Raw genomic sequence first — 18,917 nt, 5'->3', positions numbered from 1 at the left:
ATTACAGAAATACGACAAATTTAACATGGAATAACTTAGGGATTTCTTTTTTTGTTAAGAAGACTAAGAGAAAAAGATGTTTTATATGACACATTCTACCAGTGTTCCAAGTTTCAAAGTGTTTCGTTAATGAAAAATGTGGCCCCCATTTTAAAAAAGATCCCATAGTTCCAGGTTCAGTCCCACTGCGTGGCACCTTGGGCAAGTGTCTTCTACTATAGCCTCGGGCCGACCAAAGCCTTGTGAGTGGATTAGGTAGATGGAAACTGAAAGAAGCCCGTCGTATATATGTATATACATATATATGAAGACAATTGGAGATTTCTGCGGGACAACCTGTTGAAAGCCACTGACCAGATCTGTGGCTGGTGTAAGGTCCCCTCTCGACCCAGAGTAACGTAGTGGTGGAACAAGGAGGTAGACAGGGCTATTAGACAAAAGAAACAGGCTTGGAAGGACTGGAAGAACGGTGGTAGCAGGGAATTGTACCAATGTGCCAGAAGGGAGGTTTATTTAGCCAGAGAGGAAGCAGATAAGAAAAGATTTGCCAATGTTCTGCACCGTGAGGACCAAAGACTTGAGGTATTTCGTGTTGCAAGACAGTGTAGGAGAGAGAATAGTGATGTCGTAGGAGAGAAATGTGTTCGCATGGATGATGGTACGCTTGCACTAAATGAGGCTGGAGATGCCACTACGATAGATTGCTTAATATAGAGAATGAATGGGAGGAAGAGAGCCTGCCGTATGTCAACCCAATAGAGGGACCAGCTATCCGAGTTGATAGTACCAGGGTAGATAAAGCAATTAAGAGTATGAAGACAGGGAAAGCCCCCGGCCCATCAGGAATCACTGCAGAGATGCTCAAAATATCTGGCAGTGTTGACTACAGCCTAGTCACCCGTATTACGAACCAGGTGTTACACGAAGGAGTCAATACCCAATGACTGGTGTAGCAGCACCATAGTCAACTGCTACAAAGGTAAAGGTGACGCTTTAGATACAAATAATTACAGAGGCATCAAGCTGTTAGATCAGGTTATGAAAGTTACAGAGAGGGTCATAGCCCAACTAATTAGGGAGCGAATCAATTTAGATGAGATGCAGTTTGGGTTCGTGCCAGGTAAAAGCACTACTGATGCCATATTTCTAGTAAGACAGCTGCAGGAGAAATACCTAGCCAAGGATAAACCTCTGTACCTGGCTTTCGTTGACATGGAGAAAGCCTTTGACAGGGTCCCCCGATCCCTTATCTGGTGGTCAATGAGGAAACTTGGGATAGAAAAATGGTTAGTGAGAGCTGTGCGAGCCATGTACAGAGATGCTGCCAGTAAGGTGAAGGTTGGAAATGAGTACAGCAATGAATTCCGGGTAGAGGTAGGGGTCCACCAAGGTTCCGTCCTCAGCCCCCTCCTATTTATCATAGTCCTCCAGGCAATCACAGAGGAGTTCAAGACAGGTTGCCCCTGGGAGCTCCTCTATGCTGATGACCTTGCCCTAATTGCGCAGTCACTATCAGAACTAGAGGAGAAGTTTCAGGTGTGGAAGCAAGGTCTAGAATTGAAGGGCCTTAGAGTCAACCTAGCTAAAACCAAAATCCTAATAAGTAGGAAGGTAGATAAAACACAAACCCCTTCAGGTAGATGGCCCTGCTCAGTATGTAGAAAAGGAGTAGGTAGTAACTCTATAAGATGTACCCGGTGCAAGCTATGGACACATAAGAGGTGCAGCAACATCAAAGGCAGGTTAACTAGGAAGTAAGTTTTTTTATGTGGCAGATGTTCAGGTGCAATAAACACTGTAAACAAACAGGAAACAACTTCTATCTCATTCCAGGGTGAAAAACTAGAGGTAGTCGATAGCTTCCACTATCTGGGCGACCAAGTTAGTAGTGGGGGTGGGTGCGCTGAAAGTGTAGCTGCTAGAATAAGAATAGCCTGGGCAAAGTTTAGAGAGTTCTTACCTCTGCTGGCGACAAAGGGACTCTCACTCAGAGTAAAAGGCAGACAGTATGACGCAGTGTACGAACAGCCATGCTACATGGCAGTGAAACATGGGCTGTAACTGCTGAGGACATGCGTAAGCTCGTAAGGAATGAAGCCAGTATGCTCCGTTGGATGTGTAATGTCAATGTGAATACCCGTCAGAGTGTAAGTATCTTGAGAGAAAAGCTGAACATTAGAAGCATCAGTTGTGGTATGCAAGAGAGACGATTGCGCTGGTATGGACATGTGGTGAGAATGGATGAGGATAGCTGCCTGAAAAAGTGCCACACCCTAACAGTTGAGGGAACCCGTGGAAGAAGTAGGCCCAGGAAGACCTGGGCTGAGGTGGTGAGGCAAGACCTTCGTACATTGGGCCTCACTGAGGTGATGACTACTGACCGAGACCTTTGGAGGTGTGCTGTGCGTGAGAAGACCCGGCAAGCCAAGTGAGATCGTTGCCAGTGCCCCTGGACTGGCTCTCATGCGGGTGGCACATAAGATGCACCATTTTGAGCGTGACCGTTGCCAGTACTGCCTGACTGGCCTTCGTAAGATTTTCGAGTGAGATCGTTGCCAGTGCCCCTGGACTGGCTTGTGTGGGTGGCACATAAAAGACACCATTTCGAGCGTGGCCGTTGCCAGTATCCCAGTATCGCCTGACTGGCCTTCGTGCTGGTGACACGTAAAAGCACCTACTACACTCTCTGAGTGGTTGGCGTTAGGAAGGGCATCCAGCTGTAGAAACTCTGCCAAATTTAGATTGGAGCCTGGTGTTGCCATCCGGTTTCACCAGTCCTCAGTCAAATTGTCCAACCCATGCTAGCATGGAAAGCGGACGTTAAACGATGATGATGATGATGATGATGTATGTGTGTGTATATGCTTGTGTGTCTATGTTTGTCCCCCCAAGTTCGCTTGACAACAGATGCTGGTGTGTTTATGTCCCCGTAACCTAGCAGTTCGGCAAAAGAACCCGATAGAATAAGTACTCGGCTTATAAAGAATAAGTCCTGGGGTTGATTTGCTTGACTAAAGGCGGTGCTCCAGCATGGCCACAGTCAAATGACTGAAACAAGTAAAAGAGAGAGAAAGAGAGATGACAGGTATTGCATCATCATTTTGTACTGTTGCATCACCTTTAGAAATAAAATCAGTCAGCATAGTTGTTACTTGAGAGAGTTTAGAACCTGTCAGATGAGAGATACTTTTCTTTTCAAGAATCTTTTACTTAGCATTAATTAACCTAATTGTAATTGAGGCTGCTAATAAAATATCTGGATAATTTTTAGTGTTTTTGTTTTTTCTGCTGGATTCCAAGTTAATTTTTTCTTATACTAACATCTAATTTGATAATTTCTAAATTTAAAAAAAATGTCTAAAATGGGGCAAATGAGTCATTACTAATTTCAATAATTTCTCTTTTACTGCATGGCGTGTAAATATATTGTGGAGGCGCAATGGCCCAGTGATTAGGGCAGCGGACTCGCGGTCATAGGATTGCGGTTTCGATTCCCAGACCGGGCGTTGTGAGTGTTTATTGAGCAAAAACACCTAAAGTTCCACAAGGCTCTGGCAGGGGATGGTGGCGAACCCTGCTGTACTCTTTCACCACAACTTTCTCTCACTCTTACTTCCTGTTTCTGTTGTGCCTGTATTTCAAAGGGCCTGCCTTGTCACACTCTGTCACGCTGAATCTCCCCGAGAACTACATTAAGGGTACACCTGTCTGTGGAGTGCTCAGCCACTTGCACATTAATTTCATGAGCAGGCTGTTCCGTTGATCGGATCAACTGGAACCCTCGACGTTGTAAGCGACGGAGTGCCAACAACACAAAAAAAAAGTGTAAATATATTAGGAAAAGAATCACTCCAGCAGATCACAAAGAAGCTATGGAGAATATTTTACATTAGGTTTTTTTTTATCTAGTTGAGTTTTGTTAATTGTGTGCCATTTTTCATGATCCTCTCTCACTTGACCTAGATATTTTAAGCTTTTGTTGCATTTCTGATGTCTAAGGATGGATATTGATGTGTATGAGTCTGTTTTAAAACGAAATTCTGGAGAATTGAGGAGGTAAATTTACTTTGTCATGGCTTACTCATTTTGCCCTAGTTAAATTTGTCTTTTATACGCTCAAAGAGAATGGTGATAATTTTATGAGAGTTCAGATTATGTTATGACGTTTTTAACGTATTTGCTGATATAGTTTTTGTTAGGTTTTAAACAATAGTAAAAAAAAAAAAAATTTTTCTCAGTCAAAAGTCCAATAAAAACTCCTCATTCTTCCCCTCCACCTATATATATATATATATATATATATATTTATTTATATACTGAGGGTGATAATAAAGTACGAACATAGTCACAGCAAAAGGGTCATCTATACCAAGACGCTGGTGTATTATAGTGGTTGGGGCCACTCAACCCGAATCTACGCGCTCATCAGGATGTTCTGGTGTTTGCTAAATTTTTTCAGGAGAACATTATTTTTCTTTGTGGTTGGGTCGTTGATGACCTCTTTCTAGCATATCCGATGTCCACTTAGTGGTCATCCCTTCTTATTCATATATATATATATATATATCATCATCATCATCATCATCATTTAACGTCCGCTTTCCATGCTAGCATGGGTTGGACGATTTGACTGAGGACTGGTGAAACCGGATGGCAACACCAGGCTCCAATCTAATTTGGCAGAGTTTCTACAGCTGGATGCCCTTCCCAACGCCAACCACTCAGAGAGTGTAGTGGGTGCTTATATATGGGGTGGACCATGCATCAACCTATATATAGTACTAGCTGACATACCTGGTAATTCTTGGAAAAGTGGGGCTTATCCCTTGGTTCTGTTCTCATAATTGTTTCGCTAATCCAATAACAACAACACAAAGTATGTAACCCTTAAAACAGTTTTTGTGCATTTACAGACAATACCGAACTGTCTGACACAAATTTCTGACTTTGTACCTATGCTAAAAATTATTGTAAGGGCAATGGATTGGCAGGGTCAGAAGCAAGGCGGATAAAATGCTTTGTGGCATTTAGCTACATCTCTATGTTCTGAGTTCAATTCCTGCAGTGGGTGGGTCAATTTTATTGCCTTTCATCATTACAGAAAGTTGATAAAAATAAGTACAGGAATCAACATAATTGACTGCTTCCTCTCTGAAGATTTTGTTAGAAATCATTATTATTAGCATTGTCATACCACTGAAGACTAGGTTTTTAGATTTGTTGTATCTGGATTAATGCATTTTAATTCCTCTCCAACCCTTCCTTTATTGTAGCTAGGACACAAGGTGGAAAAAAAAAAACATGAAGACACCATAATAGAGCAGTGTGGTAGTAACTCCTTGGAAATGTGAGGTTATACTGGGGTAGCAAATATGAAGGGGCATTTTGAGAGTGTGTAAAGGGGTTGTGATTTTTCAAAGAAATATTTAATTGTGTCTGGGAGGGTACAAGAAGTTATTGCAATAGCTCTCAAATTCCTAAAAGCCATTAACATATATACTGGTTCTAAGAAGACATGGGATGAGGTAGTGAAGCACGACCTTCGAACATTAGGCCTCACTGAGGCATTAACTAGTGACCGAGACCTTTGGAAATATGCTGTGCTTGAAAAGACCTGGCAAGCTAAGTGAGATCATAACCTGTGGCCTTTGCCAGGGGTGTAACCAGCCCACTTATGCGTACCTTTCCCTCATTGGACACTAAACTCTGCTTGCGAAGACCTGTTGAGGCAAGTGAAATCAAAATCGAACCAAATTCGACGACTGGCACCTGTGCCAACCTTTCCTTCATTAGAGAGATTTATGCAGTAGTGATACGATGAAGTAGTTGTATGCTGTCAACTTAATGTGACAGTCCCATGAAGGAAATAATACTACTGTTGTTTAGACCTAGGAAGCTGCACCGTTTCCTGTCTCCCCCTTGTAAACATAAGGACGCAAGAAATGTGTCAAGGCCGACAGGAAGCGGTGCAGCTTCCTAGGTCTAAACAACAGTAGTATTATTCCCTTCATGGGACTGTCACATTAAGTTGACAGCATACAACTACTTCAAGTTTGACTCTGTTGCAATAATTCAAACCAGATTTCCTGTTTCTTCCTATATTTTCCTACCGCTAATCTTGGAGGCTCTGAGAAAGATTATGGGTGGTGACCCTCTTCCTCTAATTTGCTATAAAAATGTATTTTTTAATGAGACGTGAATTACCTTAACCAATATTAATACATTTATAAGGATTTAACATGGATTTTTTCAATTCTCTGATGCATCAAAAAAAAAAAAAAAGAGAAAAAATAGTAAAGGTACTCACCAGTAGTCATCAGATGATCTCTGTAGAATGGAAAACGAAACTGTCCTATTAATATGCACAAATATTGATGCATATTTGGGAACATTTGGTTAAAGCCTGTTGCATTTGTTGCAAAGTTAGCAAAAGCACCAGCGCTCATAACCAACAATATAGTTCTTGGATGGTAACCAACAATATAGTTCTTGGATGGATCAAGCTCTGCTGTCTTGATGAGATTTATAGGAAAGTAATCAGCAAAGTATTTCCAAATGGGATTGTTTAATTGCCACAGAAGACAACGGCCTCCTTGCTCACATGTGTTGATGTCATAGATGTACCATATTAAATAAGCCAGAAGTATGAAATAATATTTAGTGAACAAAAGGTAGATGAAGATGGCAAGACTTCCAAAACCCAAGCATATGAAACCCAGTGTCCATAGAAAGACAAAAGCTGTCTGTATACGTCTTTCAAAAGGAATTGGAGCAAACACTGATCCTAATATATTCATAGTTAGCCTAAAAGCAATAAAATTTCAAATATGTGTTACCTGAATAGAGAATATGTGTTCCAAATGACTAAACGATATAAAAGAGAGAAAATGTCACTAGGGAGAATTGTATGTAGTAGAATAATAGTAATGTACTTGTCTTTTCTGACACTGGAAAAAAAGATATGAAAATGCTACCTCAACGTGTTACTGAATGAAGAGAATGCATGGAACAAATAGGGGGTGCTGCAAGTAGACCCAACAAAAAGAGCAACCATTGAAGTTGACAGCTGTATCTGTGAAAGCACAACTAAAGATAAGAAAGTGGAGAAGACAGCTGACCTATTAGGAACATTCACTGGTAGATTGATACCTGTGAACCCAATAACTGGCCTAACAGTCTGATCATCAACTGCTACAAGGGCAAAGGAGATGCCCCAGAGGGCTAGCTGCAGAGGTATCAAATTAATGGACCAAGTTACTGAGAATTATATCACAATTATATGACACATGACCAGTAGCTAAAAATCTGTGTCAATGGTTTCCTTCTGAAGTGTTGCATCATCCTTTGTATCACAGATGGAAGATAGGGTAGTCATCAGGTTTTAAATTTAACGTAAAAAGTTTGCTTCCCAACCACATGGTCTCTGGTCCAGCCCTACTGTGTGGCACCTTGGGCAGTGTCTTCTACTATAGCCTTGGACTAGCCAAAGCCTTGTGAGTGGATTTGACTCAGGGAAACTGATAGAGCCTATTGTGTGTGTGTATATATATATATATATATCATCATCATCATCATCATCGTTTAACGTCCGCTTTCCATGCTAGCATGGGTTGGACGATTTGACTGAGGACTGGTGCAACCGGATGGCTACACCAGGCTCCAATCTAATTTGGCAGAGTTTCTACAGCTGGATGCCCTTCCTAACGCCAACCACTCAGAGAGTGTAGTGGGTGCTTTTACGTGTCACCCGCACGAAAACAGCCACGCTCGATATGGTGTCTTTTATGTGCCGCCCGCACAAGAGCCAGTCCAGGGGCACTGGCAACGATCTCGCTCAAAAACCCTACAAGGCCAGTCAGGCAGTACTGGCAACGGTCACGCTCAGGATGGTACATCTTATGTGCCACCCGCACAAGAGCCAGTCCAGGGGCCCTGGCAATGATCTCACTTGGCTTGCCGGGTCTTCTCACGCACAGCACATTTCCAAAGATCTCGGTCAGTAGTCATCGCCTCGGTGAGGCCCAATGTTCGAAGGTCTTGCCTCACCACCTCAGCCCAGGTCTTCCTGGGCCTACCTCTTCCACGGGTTCCCTCAACTGTTAGGGAGTGGCACTTTTTCACGCGGCTATCCTCATTCATTCTCACCACATGTCCAAACCAGCGCAATCGTCTCTCTTGCACACCACTACTGATGCTTCTTATGTTCAGCTTTTCTCTCAAGATACTTACACTCTGACGGGTATGCACATTTACATTACACATCCAGCGGAGCATACTGGCTTCATTCCTTGCGAGCTTACGCATGTCTTCAGCAGTCACAGCCCATGTTTCACTGCCATGTAGTATGGCTGTTCGTACACATGCGTCATACAGTCTGCCTTTTACTCTGAGTGAGAGTCTCTTTGTCGCCAGCAGAGGTAAGAGCTCTCTAAACTTTGCCCAGGCTATTCTTATTCTAGCAGCTACACTTTCAGCGCACCCACCCCCACTACTAACTTGGTCACCCAGATAGCGGAAGCTATCAACTACCTCTAGTTTTTCTCCCTGGAATGAGATAGAAGTTGTTTCCTGTTTGTTTACAGTGTTTATTGCACCTGAACATCTGCCACATACAAAAACTAACTTTGTAGTTAATCTGCCTTTGATATTGCTGCACCTCTTATGTGTCCATAGCTTGCACCGGGTACATCTTATAGAGTTACTACCTACTCCTTTACTGCATACTGAGCAGGGCCATCTACCTGAAGGGGTTCGTGTTTTATCTACCTTCCTACTTATTAGGATTTTGGTTTTTGCTAGGTTGACTCTAAGGCCCTTCGATTCTAGTCCTTGCTTCCACACCTTAAACTTCTCCTCTAGTTCTGATAGTGACTGCGCAATTAGTGCAAGGTCATCAGCATAGAGGAGCTCCCAGGGGCAACCTGTCTTGAATTCCTCTGTGATCGCCTGGAGGACTATGATAAATAGGAGGGGGCTGAGGACGGAATCTTGGTGGACCCCTACCTCTACCCGGAATTCATTACTGTACTCATTTCCAACCTTCACCTTACTGACAGCATCTCTGTACATGGCTAGCACAGCTCTCACTAACCATTCTTCTATTTCAAGTTTCCTCATTGACCACCAGATAAGGGATCGGTGGACCCTGTCAAAGGCTTTCTCCATGTCAACGAAGGCCAGGTACAGAGGTTTATCCTTGGCTAGATATTTCTCCTGCAGCTGTCTCACTAGAAATATGGCATCAGTGGTGCTTTTACCTGGCACGAACCCAAACTGCATCTCATCTAAATTGATTTGCTCCCTAATTAGTTGGGCTATGACCCTCTCCGTAACTTTCATAACCTGATCTAACAGCTTGATGCCTCTGTAATTATTAGTATCTAAAGCGTCACCTTTACCTTTGTAGCAGTTTACTATGGTGCTGCTACACCAGTCATTGGGTATATGGTGATAAATTGAATATTAATTTGATTAACATCAATTTAAAACCAGTGGCCTAGCATATAGAAAAATCTGAAAATTCAGAAAAATTGTATTACATACGTATAAGAAAGGATGACCACTAAGTGGACATCCATTATGCTACAAATAGATCACCTACGATCTGACCACAAAGCAAAGATTGTTCTCAAGAGAAATTCAGCAAACACCAGAATGTAAATGGGCAAGACAAATGAAAATATACAAAATAGAGAATTAATCATAGATCAGTTTCGCCAATAATGAAATTTACTGTAAGCGGGCAAGACAAACGAAAATATACAAAATAAAGAATTAATCGTAGACCGGTTAATGGCAAAACCAGTCTACGATTAATCCTTCATTTTGTATATTTTCATTTGTCTTGCCCACTTACGTTCTTGTGTTTGCTGACTAAGGTGACCCTTGTTTACTGGTCATGCTTCAAGAACCCTGTCAAGAATTCTTGCAGTTCCAAGCAAGGCTGATTTTTGTTGGTGTTCTTACCTTTACATTTGTACCAACCTTTTACATTTGTACCAACCTTTTACATTTGTACCAACCTTTTACATTTGTACCAACCTTTTACATTTGTACCAACCTTAGTCTGCTGGCTGTGGACAGCTGACACTTTCCATCATAGCCAGCAAAATAAGACGAGCGATTACATTAAATAATAATAATGATAATAAGAGCACTTGGAATGATCAAAAAAGGAAGTGAAAATTATCTGAGGATGATCCCTGGTTTACCATCCATGCAAGAAGTACAAAAGATTGTCTTAACTGGTACGTCACACGTATTGAGAAGAGCATTGTCACCGTGAATTTTCTTTCCTTTTCCCCTTTCTTTCCTTTTCCCACTGTTCTTCTTGTCCTTTCTAATAATATAAGCACAAGGCCTGAAATTTTGCTGGAGAAGTTTAGTCCATTACTTCGAACCCGAAAAGATGAAAAGCAAAGTCGATCTAGACGGAATGGTCCAGATGGAGGATCTTGTTCAAAACGGGGGCACCAGTTTTCATTACTGTTTTATGTAGTGTTTTTGGTACCGAAAGACTTTCAAACTTTGTATACTTATCTATTTTGTGTTATAGAACAGAAAAAAACTTTTGTATTCGAATTTATTTCATGTAAAAAATTGTCTTATTTCGATAATTTCAACCAATCACTGACAAGTATTCAGCTGTTTACACTTACTCCTTTGGCAGTTTAAGCGGTGTAAAGCGTATTTAATCTCCATTTATAATTTCGTTAACATCTGCCTGAACTGTATGAAAGGTTTATTAGCTACTGCCTAACCCTAACTCTAATCCTACTGCCAATATGCTTCAGCCATTTTTTGACAAGGAAATAATAATTTTATCACCGCCAGAATCATTTGAGAATCGTTTGTTTACGTAGTCAGCACTTAATGTATTCGGCTGAATGGACGTCAGTGATTGGTTGAAATTACAGAAATACGACAACTTTAACATGAAATAACTTGCGATGTACGTTTTTTTGTTAAGAAGACTAAGAGAAAAAGATGTTTTATATGACACATTCTATCAGTGTCCCAAGTTTCAAAGTGTTTCGTTAAGAAAATACTGGTGCCCCCGTTTTGAACAAGATCCCAGATGGACTATATGTAATCTGAACCTTTCCCACCTTATTTTTTAATTTTTTTTTTTTCGGAATCCCACGTTTTAGGCTATGGAGATTCCGATTCTGAAAAAAAATTTTCAAAAATATCAAATTCAGAATTTCGATCCCCCCCCACCCCCGGTTTTTAGGATCTAGATAAGTATACAAAGTTTGAAAGTCTTTCGGTACCAAAAACACTACATAAAACATTAATGAAAACTGGTGCCCTCGTTTTGAACAAGATCCGAAATTTTTGGTGTTACGAATGAAATCAGAATTATATCTAACAAGGGAGCTAACCACAATTAACCGGAAACAGTTCACTGCTCGTTATTATCCAAGATGGCTTCTGTGATGACTGGCGGTTTGTCTTATCCCAGCATGAGTAACCAGATTTATAGTGACATGGGGATGGATTGGATGAACAAAGAACAGAGCACAGGAGTAAGTGGTGCCGTTATCATCTATAACATATGCAGATTCTTTTAGATCTTTGAATCTATAGCTATTACTAATCTTTATTGATTCCTTTATCAACATCACATAAGAGCTATGTGTCCTTACAGTCAATTCATTAATTATCTATAATGTAATTAACTGATGTCTGTTTCCTGATTTTCATTTTTCTCTAATGAATAACTTTATTTTTCTTATTTATTCTTTTACTAAGAGATTACCAATAGCATGGTAATCTCGACAATAGCTTTTTTTCTAAGTAATAGACATCTGATTTATAGAAATATATTAAGTTTCCATGTCGGCTCGAGTATAATATTTGTATTTCTTTTATTTATGTAATTTTAGTTTTTCTGTTTTTAAAAAATTGGTTTGAGCAGTGCTCATGGCCTTTCCGTGTCCTCTTAGATCGGTGAGATCGATTCTGTTCCTTTTGTGTTCGCTCGTTCTTTTACAAAAGACAGTACAGTCTCATCCAAATCGCACCCTACCATCTTAAAATAAGGTTACTTTGGGCAGTGTGAACCTAGATACATTGTGTTTGAAAAACAAAAAAAAACAAAAAAAAACTGGATGGTTGTGATTAAAATGTCTTTTGATTTGCTCGATCAAATTGTCGAAACTAAACAATAACATAGTGAAGGAGGGAATTTCTAAGAGACAACTGAGTGAATGATTTTATACCTGAGGGTGTTTGACGAACGACTTTATTCCAGTCATGTTTTGAATGGTGCCTAGGCTGCTTGTGTGTATAGCAGCAGCGCTGATTGTTTTAGATACGAGTCTCAATTGAACTTTGTAGAGGATTAGTAGATGTCGAAGGCTGAAATACTTCTTCATACAACATTTGTTAGTTGATGTGTCTTGGCCAGAGAGATCCTCAGTAATGGTGAGGTCTACCATTTGTGAGGAAGGGGTTACGATAATGTCTTCTTGATATGGCCAGTGATTATTTCTGTAGAAAGAGACAAGATTAGTACAAACCCTTCTAGAGGATGTTTTTCAGTTCGACGTTCATGAACTTGGTGCAGTTTTAATAGGTTTTATATGGGTAAAGGATGAATGGAGGCTGCTATCATCTGTGTAGGTGTAGTTGCTGGTCAGGGTGATGATGGCAAGTAGGTTGCTGATGCACAAGAGGAAAAATATAATGGATAAAGCTGAACTTTGTGGATATACTGGGGGTGTTAGAGCATGCTACATTAGCACAAAGCCTGATTGATCTCATAGACAGGTAGGTTTGCTAGTAGATTTGTGTACCATCTCCAGATTCAGTCAAATGTTTTGCTGGTATTGAGTACAACTACACTTTATGAAATTACTTGAGAGAGAAGACCCACTGCTGAGTGTCATAGGGGACCCACTGGTGAGTGTTATAGGGAAGTAGGTCTCAAGTACTAAAGCTGTACTGGTGGCCAAAATATTCTACTGTTTTATGCTTAAACTCACCATATGTGTGTGTATGAGTCAAAGGAAAAAAGTCTAAGACTAACATACCTAATGAATTTTTCTTGCATTTGATTTTTCTTCTTCTTGTTTTGATTGTAAGTTTTCATAAATTTCACTTATTCTGCAGACATAATATTCTCAGTATTCAGCTGATATATTCTTGCATGATTTTTCGTTTCCATTCTTCACTTATTGGTAATAGTTGATAATACTATTATTTCTCATCTTGTCTGTAATAGTTGTTAACACTAGTGAGCAATTCTCTTCCTTCTCTGGCTGACAATGTTAGGAACTGAACTAGATAACGAGTTTTTCTCTACTACTTTGGTATATGAGATTCAACCGGCATATCTCATTTTCTCCATCAACCAGATCTTTTTTATTTTTATTTATTTCTTCAATGAATTAATTTGTATGGTTTTTCCAAGCCAACAAAATTGATAAGATTGGTATTTCTTGTGTAAAATAAAGACCCCCCCCCCCCCTTTGGTCATGAATGACCATAGGATTGCACCTAAAAAGTTACCCTGAAACACTGTTAGTGGAAGACCAGCAGTTATCCATGCATACCAGTCTCTCCTCTCCACACCACGATGTTGTACAAAGGATGGTACAGCTTGGCACCAGTGACATTGCAACTCATTTCTACAGCTGAGTGAACTGGAGCAATGTGAAATAAAAAGTCTTGCTCAAGAACACTACACACAGCCCAGTCTGGGAATCAGACTCACAACTTCATGATTGTAAGCCTGATGCTCTAACCACTGAGCCATGCACCTTCATTGTGTAAAATATGAAATACATAAATCTCTCCTGCCAATATACAAGCTATTCTTCCTTGTTACTTTTCCACCTCTCAGTTATTTCCCCCACTTAGTAGTGGGAACTTTTTCTTTTTTCCTTGTTCTCATTTTCTGTCTTCCAAGTTACTTGGCAACCTCACTTGTGCTGGTGGTACGAAAAAGCAGGTTGTACGGGTTGGTGATAGAAAGAGCATCCAACCCTAGAAACCATGGCAAAACTGACACTGGAGCTCAGCATAACCCTACTGCTTGTCAGATCCTATCAAACCATCCGACCCATACCAACATAGAAAATAGATTTTAAATGATAATGATTTCTAACAAACTGTCCTTCACAATTTAAGAAGCTATTCTTCAGTGTTACTTTTCCAATAATTTGACAAACTGTCCTTCACTGTTACATTTCCACTACTTTAACAAGCTGTTGGTACTTGTTATATTTTTAATTATCATGAAAATAGTAAATGCTGTCTGAAATATTCAAATTGATATAGAATAATTTATTCAAGTGTGGTAATATTGCATATAACTTCCACATAACTTATTGGAAAAAAAAAAAAATGATCCCAAACTTTTCAAGTTGTTTATCTGGCAATTCAATTGCATATTTAAATTCAATGCCCAAACAGAAAGTAGAACTTAACAATAAATATTTTATAAATATTTCTTCCAGACTACAATTGCTGCAGTTGAATTTAATGGTGGTGTAGTCATTGGGGCTGATTCAAGATCAACAGCAGGGTAATTAATTATTTGTATTCATCTATTTCTAAATTTGTTTTCTTAAATATTTCCCTACTTGTTTTTCTTTCTAATAAAATGACCCCAATTTTACTTATTTTATATTTCAGAGTTTACATAGCAAATCGAGTAAGCGATAAGTTGACAAAGATGACTGATTATATTTACTGTTGCCGATCTGGATCATCAGCTGATACACAAGCTGTTGCAGATATTGTCCACTACCACCTTAACTTTTACAGGTAAGTGATTGTCCTATAATGTTATCATTGATGAACAAGGACAGTGTTCGTAGCTCCTGTTGCTGGTGAATATAAACTGTAATTAGTGCAGTTAATATAAAGCTTGAACTGATAATAAGAGTAAAAAAGCAAAAAATATATTTTAGAGTCTTCAGCACTAAGAAATAATGTTAAAAAAGTTAGTCTTTTCTGCTTTTAGTATAGCTTAAAAAATTCTTAGTGGTGTTATGTTATATTTTGTGAAATTGGGTTAATGAGCTCTGATTAAAATGAAATTATGTTCAGTGAGAAGTGATTGAAGTACTCTATGACCCAATCTATTAGAAATAATTTCTCATTAATGGGTCTACAGGGTTGATCACAACACATTTCTTAATTTTACTTTATTTCATAACTTCACTACAACATGGCTGTGGGGTTAAGAAACTTGGGTTCAGTCCTACTACTTGGTACCTTAAGCAAGTGTCTTCTACTATAGCCTATATATATATATACATATATATATATATATATATATATATATATATATGCACGTATATATTAGTGTATGTATGTGTGTGTGTGTGTACGTCTGTATATGTCTGTGTCTTGTGTTTGTCTCCGATCACTGCTTGACGTTGGTGGTGGTTTGTTAATGTCCTTGTAACTTATCACTTTGGTAACAGAGACCTGTAAAATAAGTACCAGACTTAAAAAATAAATTCTGGTGTCGATTTACTTGACAAAATCTTTCAAGGCAGTGCTCCAGTATGGCTGCAGTTCAATGTCTAAAACAAGTAAAAGATAAAAAGATAACTGGAAGAAATTGTTCTCATTTGTCATGATAGTTAAAAATCTAGTTAAAAAATTTGTTTTATGTTACTTCAAGTATTCAGACATTATATTTTTCTATTTACCCCAGTGTTGATAATTGGATTGCTGAAATAATCTGTAATACATTTTATTTTTTCATTTTTCAGAATGGAAATGGGTGAAGAGCCTCGAGTCAATGTCGCTGCTAATATATTCAAAGATCTTTGTTACAATTATAGAGACAGCATTACAGCTGGTATTATAGTAGCCGGATGGGATGAACAGATGGGAGGTCAGGTATGTCTTCAAATCATATATGTGCACTAAACATGATCTGTATGGTTAAGAAAATTACTTCAGAAGCACATGATTTTAGAATTTGTTCCTATTGTGTAGCAGTGGCAGCTGGTACGGTGAATTGACTAATGTTTTAGGAGTTCATTGATTGGTAGAAACTGTAAAAAGCCCATCATGTTTTGATAATATATAAGTATGTATGTATGTATGTATCATCATCATCATCATCGTTTAACGTCTGTTTTCCATGCTGGCATGGGTTGGATGGTTTGACTGGGGCCTCGGAAGCCAGGAGGTTGCACCTGGCCCCAATCTGATCTGGTGGTGTTACTACAACTGGGTGTCCTTCCTAACGCCAACCACTCCGAGAGTGTAGTGGGTGCTTTTTACGTGTCACCGGCACTAGCATCGACCATGATCAGATGGTGCTTTTTATGTATGTAGATATTTACTTGTGTATGTATGGATCTATCTATCTATCTATTTATCTACCTGTCTGTTTTTATAACTGTATACATTTGTGTGAAAGTATGTGTATATATATATATATATATATATGTTTGTGTATAGGCACAGGCATGGCTTTCTAGGTGCAGGCTTGGCTGTGTGGTAAGAAGCTTGCTTCTCAACCATATGGTTCCAGGTTCAGTCCCACTGTGTGGCACTTGGGCAAGTGTCTTCTTACTATAACCTCACTCGAGGCACAGTTCTTGTGGCCAAATTCTTCCCTAACAACAAGAAAAACGAATTTCTTACTTACTTTTCTTGTGTTGGCTTGGTAGGAAGAATGTGAAAGTGGTTAAAATTCAGGAACATAAAGTTTTCATTATTTTTATTTGCCAAACTTGTTTTTTCCCTTTGTTTTCCTGCAACTTCCTAATATTTGATATTACTTCACTGATGTTTTCCTCTCTATGTTGGTAAATGTTCCAAATAACAATTTATGTTTTCACTGATAATGTTTAACCCCTGTTATTTCTTGTTCTTTCTTTTTCCAGGTTTACTGTATCCCCCTGGGTGGTATGATCATTCGTATGCCATTTGCTATTGCTGGTTCTGGAAGCATCTATATTTACAGTTATGTTGACTCCAACTTCAAACCTAACATGTCTAAAGAAGAATGCTTGAAGTTTACAGCTAATTGTAAATATATTTTGTCTTTCTACTTCAATATAAAGCAATTTATACATTCATAAGTTTGCATATTCTAGTAATAAGTGAACATCTCTGCTTTTCTTTTTACATTACACTCTTTCTCTTTACTGGAATGTGTAGGATGGTTTTGAATAGGAGGTTTTTTTACGTGTTATTGGTATGTTATTTAACGCATAGTGGAGGTGCAATGGCCCAGTGGTTAGGGCAGTGGACTTGTCATAGGATCGCGGTTTCGATTCCCAGACCGGGCGTTGTGAGTGTTTATTGAGCGAAAACACCTAAAGCTCCACGAGGCTCCGGCAGGGGATGGTGGCGAACCCTGCTGTACTCTTTCACCACAACTTTCTCTCACTCTTACTTCCTGTTTCTGTTGTGCCTGTAATTCAAAAGCCCAGCCATGTCACACTGTGTCACGCTGAATATCCCCGAGAACTACGTTAAGGGTACATGTGTCTGTGGAGTGCTCAGCCACTTGCACATTAATTTCACGAGCAGGCTGTTCCGTTGATTGGATCAACTGGAACCCTCGACGTCGTAAGCGACGGAGTGCCAACGATTTTACGCATAGGACTCTTCTTCCTACAGCTACTTGACGAGAAGTCACGATTATTTAGTTTCAAGTCAGTCCTGACCAAGCAGTATTTGATCAAAAGCATTCTGGTTGTGTTCACCTCATACTTTCTCTCAGCATAGCATATTGAGGACTGCATAATCCAAATGTGTTCTTCCCATTTCAAGAGAGGAGAGTGTGATTTCAAGGAGATTTGGTTGAAATTTCTCATTGGTCTAGCTACCACTTGGAGGTTCCCTCCACACCAATGACTAGGACGTAGAAGCAAAACCTGTTTATCAGCCAGTCAAATTGAGTCCAGCAGAGTTAAGTACCTTGCTCATAATTGAAACTCATTGGAAAATTTTGGACAAAGGTCTTTTAATTGTATGAGTTAATTATTTGATTTTGATATGATGGTAATTGATTGGAGAAAGCAGAGTAATGTGCTTTAAGTGATAACACATCTTATATAACTTGTATTGCATTGGTTCCTCAACATCAGAGGGAGTCATAGAAGTACTGATGTAATAGGGTGTGTTTTGGGTACTTTTAAACCTGACAGAGTTGATTACAGCTGATTTCTTCCAGGTAAAAAGAAAGAGATGGAAAAGAATTGACCCTTACACAGGGCTGGTATGTCATTTATCAATCTCAAAAAAGATGAAAAGTAAAGCTGACTTTGGTGGTATTTGAACTCAAAGCAATGGCTTATTGATTCTATTAGTTTCCCCACCTACAATTTATATAACAAGATAGCAAAGACTGAAATTGAGATTATAGTCAACTTTTCAATATCAAAATATCACAACTGCTGTCCTAGACATCTATTTTTGTTCCACCTTCCTTTCTGTTACTTATTTCATTTTCTCTCATCGTCTCTGCTATTAAAGCAAATTATCATTATCACTAATTATCTTCATTTGCAGGTATTTCCTTAGCAATGACCAGAGATGGTAGCAGTGGTGGAGTTATTCGTCTTGCTGCCATTACTAAGAATGGTGTGGAGAGAATAAATCTGATTGGTGATGAAATACCAAAGTTTAATGAAGATTGCTAAGTAAAATAAATATATCCTAACTTTTCATTTTCCTAATCTGTCATAATCATTTCTTTTTGTTACAATAAAGAAAATAGAATACAAGATGTTTTTGCCTAATGTTTTATATCTTCATCATTGTGATAATCATGAATCATCACCATTTAATGCAGGCATTCCATACTGGCTTGGGTTGGACAGTTTGACAGGGTCTGATGTGTCTAAGGACTGCATTGTGCTCCAGGGATTGCTTTAGCATGGTTTCAATGACTGGATGCCCTTCCTAATGCCAACCACATTTACAGTATG

At 39.2% G+C, this 18,917-nt stretch overlaps 2 protein-coding genes across 2 annotated transcripts; one reads left to right on the top strand and one right to left on the bottom strand.

Moving 5' to 3' along the window:
• Nucleotides 1-6,249: 6,249 nt before the first annotated feature.
• LOC106882473 (2-acylglycerol O-acyltransferase 2-A) lies at nucleotides 6,250-6,797 on the bottom strand. The gene is made up of 2 exons (XM_089348421.1): nucleotides 6,308-6,797; nucleotides 6,250-6,257 (listed from the first exon to the last, which is right to left on the bottom strand). The coding sequence occupies exons 1-2, from the start codon at nucleotides 6,795-6,797 to the stop codon at nucleotides 6,250-6,252; spliced, it is 498 nt and encodes a 165-aa protein (XP_089204547.1).
• A 4,572-nt stretch (nucleotides 6,798-11,369) lies between these two features.
• LOC106882639 (proteasome subunit beta type-6) lies at nucleotides 11,370-18,715 on the top strand. Its single transcript, XM_014933420.3, has 6 exons — nucleotides 11,370-11,528; nucleotides 14,466-14,533; nucleotides 14,644-14,775; nucleotides 15,735-15,864; nucleotides 16,863-17,007; nucleotides 18,499-18,715. The coding sequence occupies exons 1-6, from the start codon at nucleotides 11,427-11,429 to the stop codon at nucleotides 18,627-18,629; spliced, it is 708 nt and encodes a 235-aa protein (XP_014788906.1). The 5' UTR covers nucleotides 11,370-11,426; the 3' UTR covers nucleotides 18,630-18,715.
• The last annotated feature ends 202 nt before the right edge of the window (nucleotides 18,716-18,917 follow it).

The sequence above is a fragment of the Octopus bimaculoides genome, chromosome 3 (assembly GCF_046866305.1).
Source record: "Octopus bimaculoides isolate indiv1 chromosome 3, ASM4686630v1, whole genome shotgun sequence".
Classification (NCBI taxonomy): Eukaryota; Metazoa; Mollusca; class Cephalopoda; order Octopoda; family Octopodidae; genus Octopus; species Octopus bimaculoides.
The sequence above is the reverse complement of the archived record's forward strand: the minus strand, read 5'-3'. Positions and strand labels throughout refer to the sequence as shown.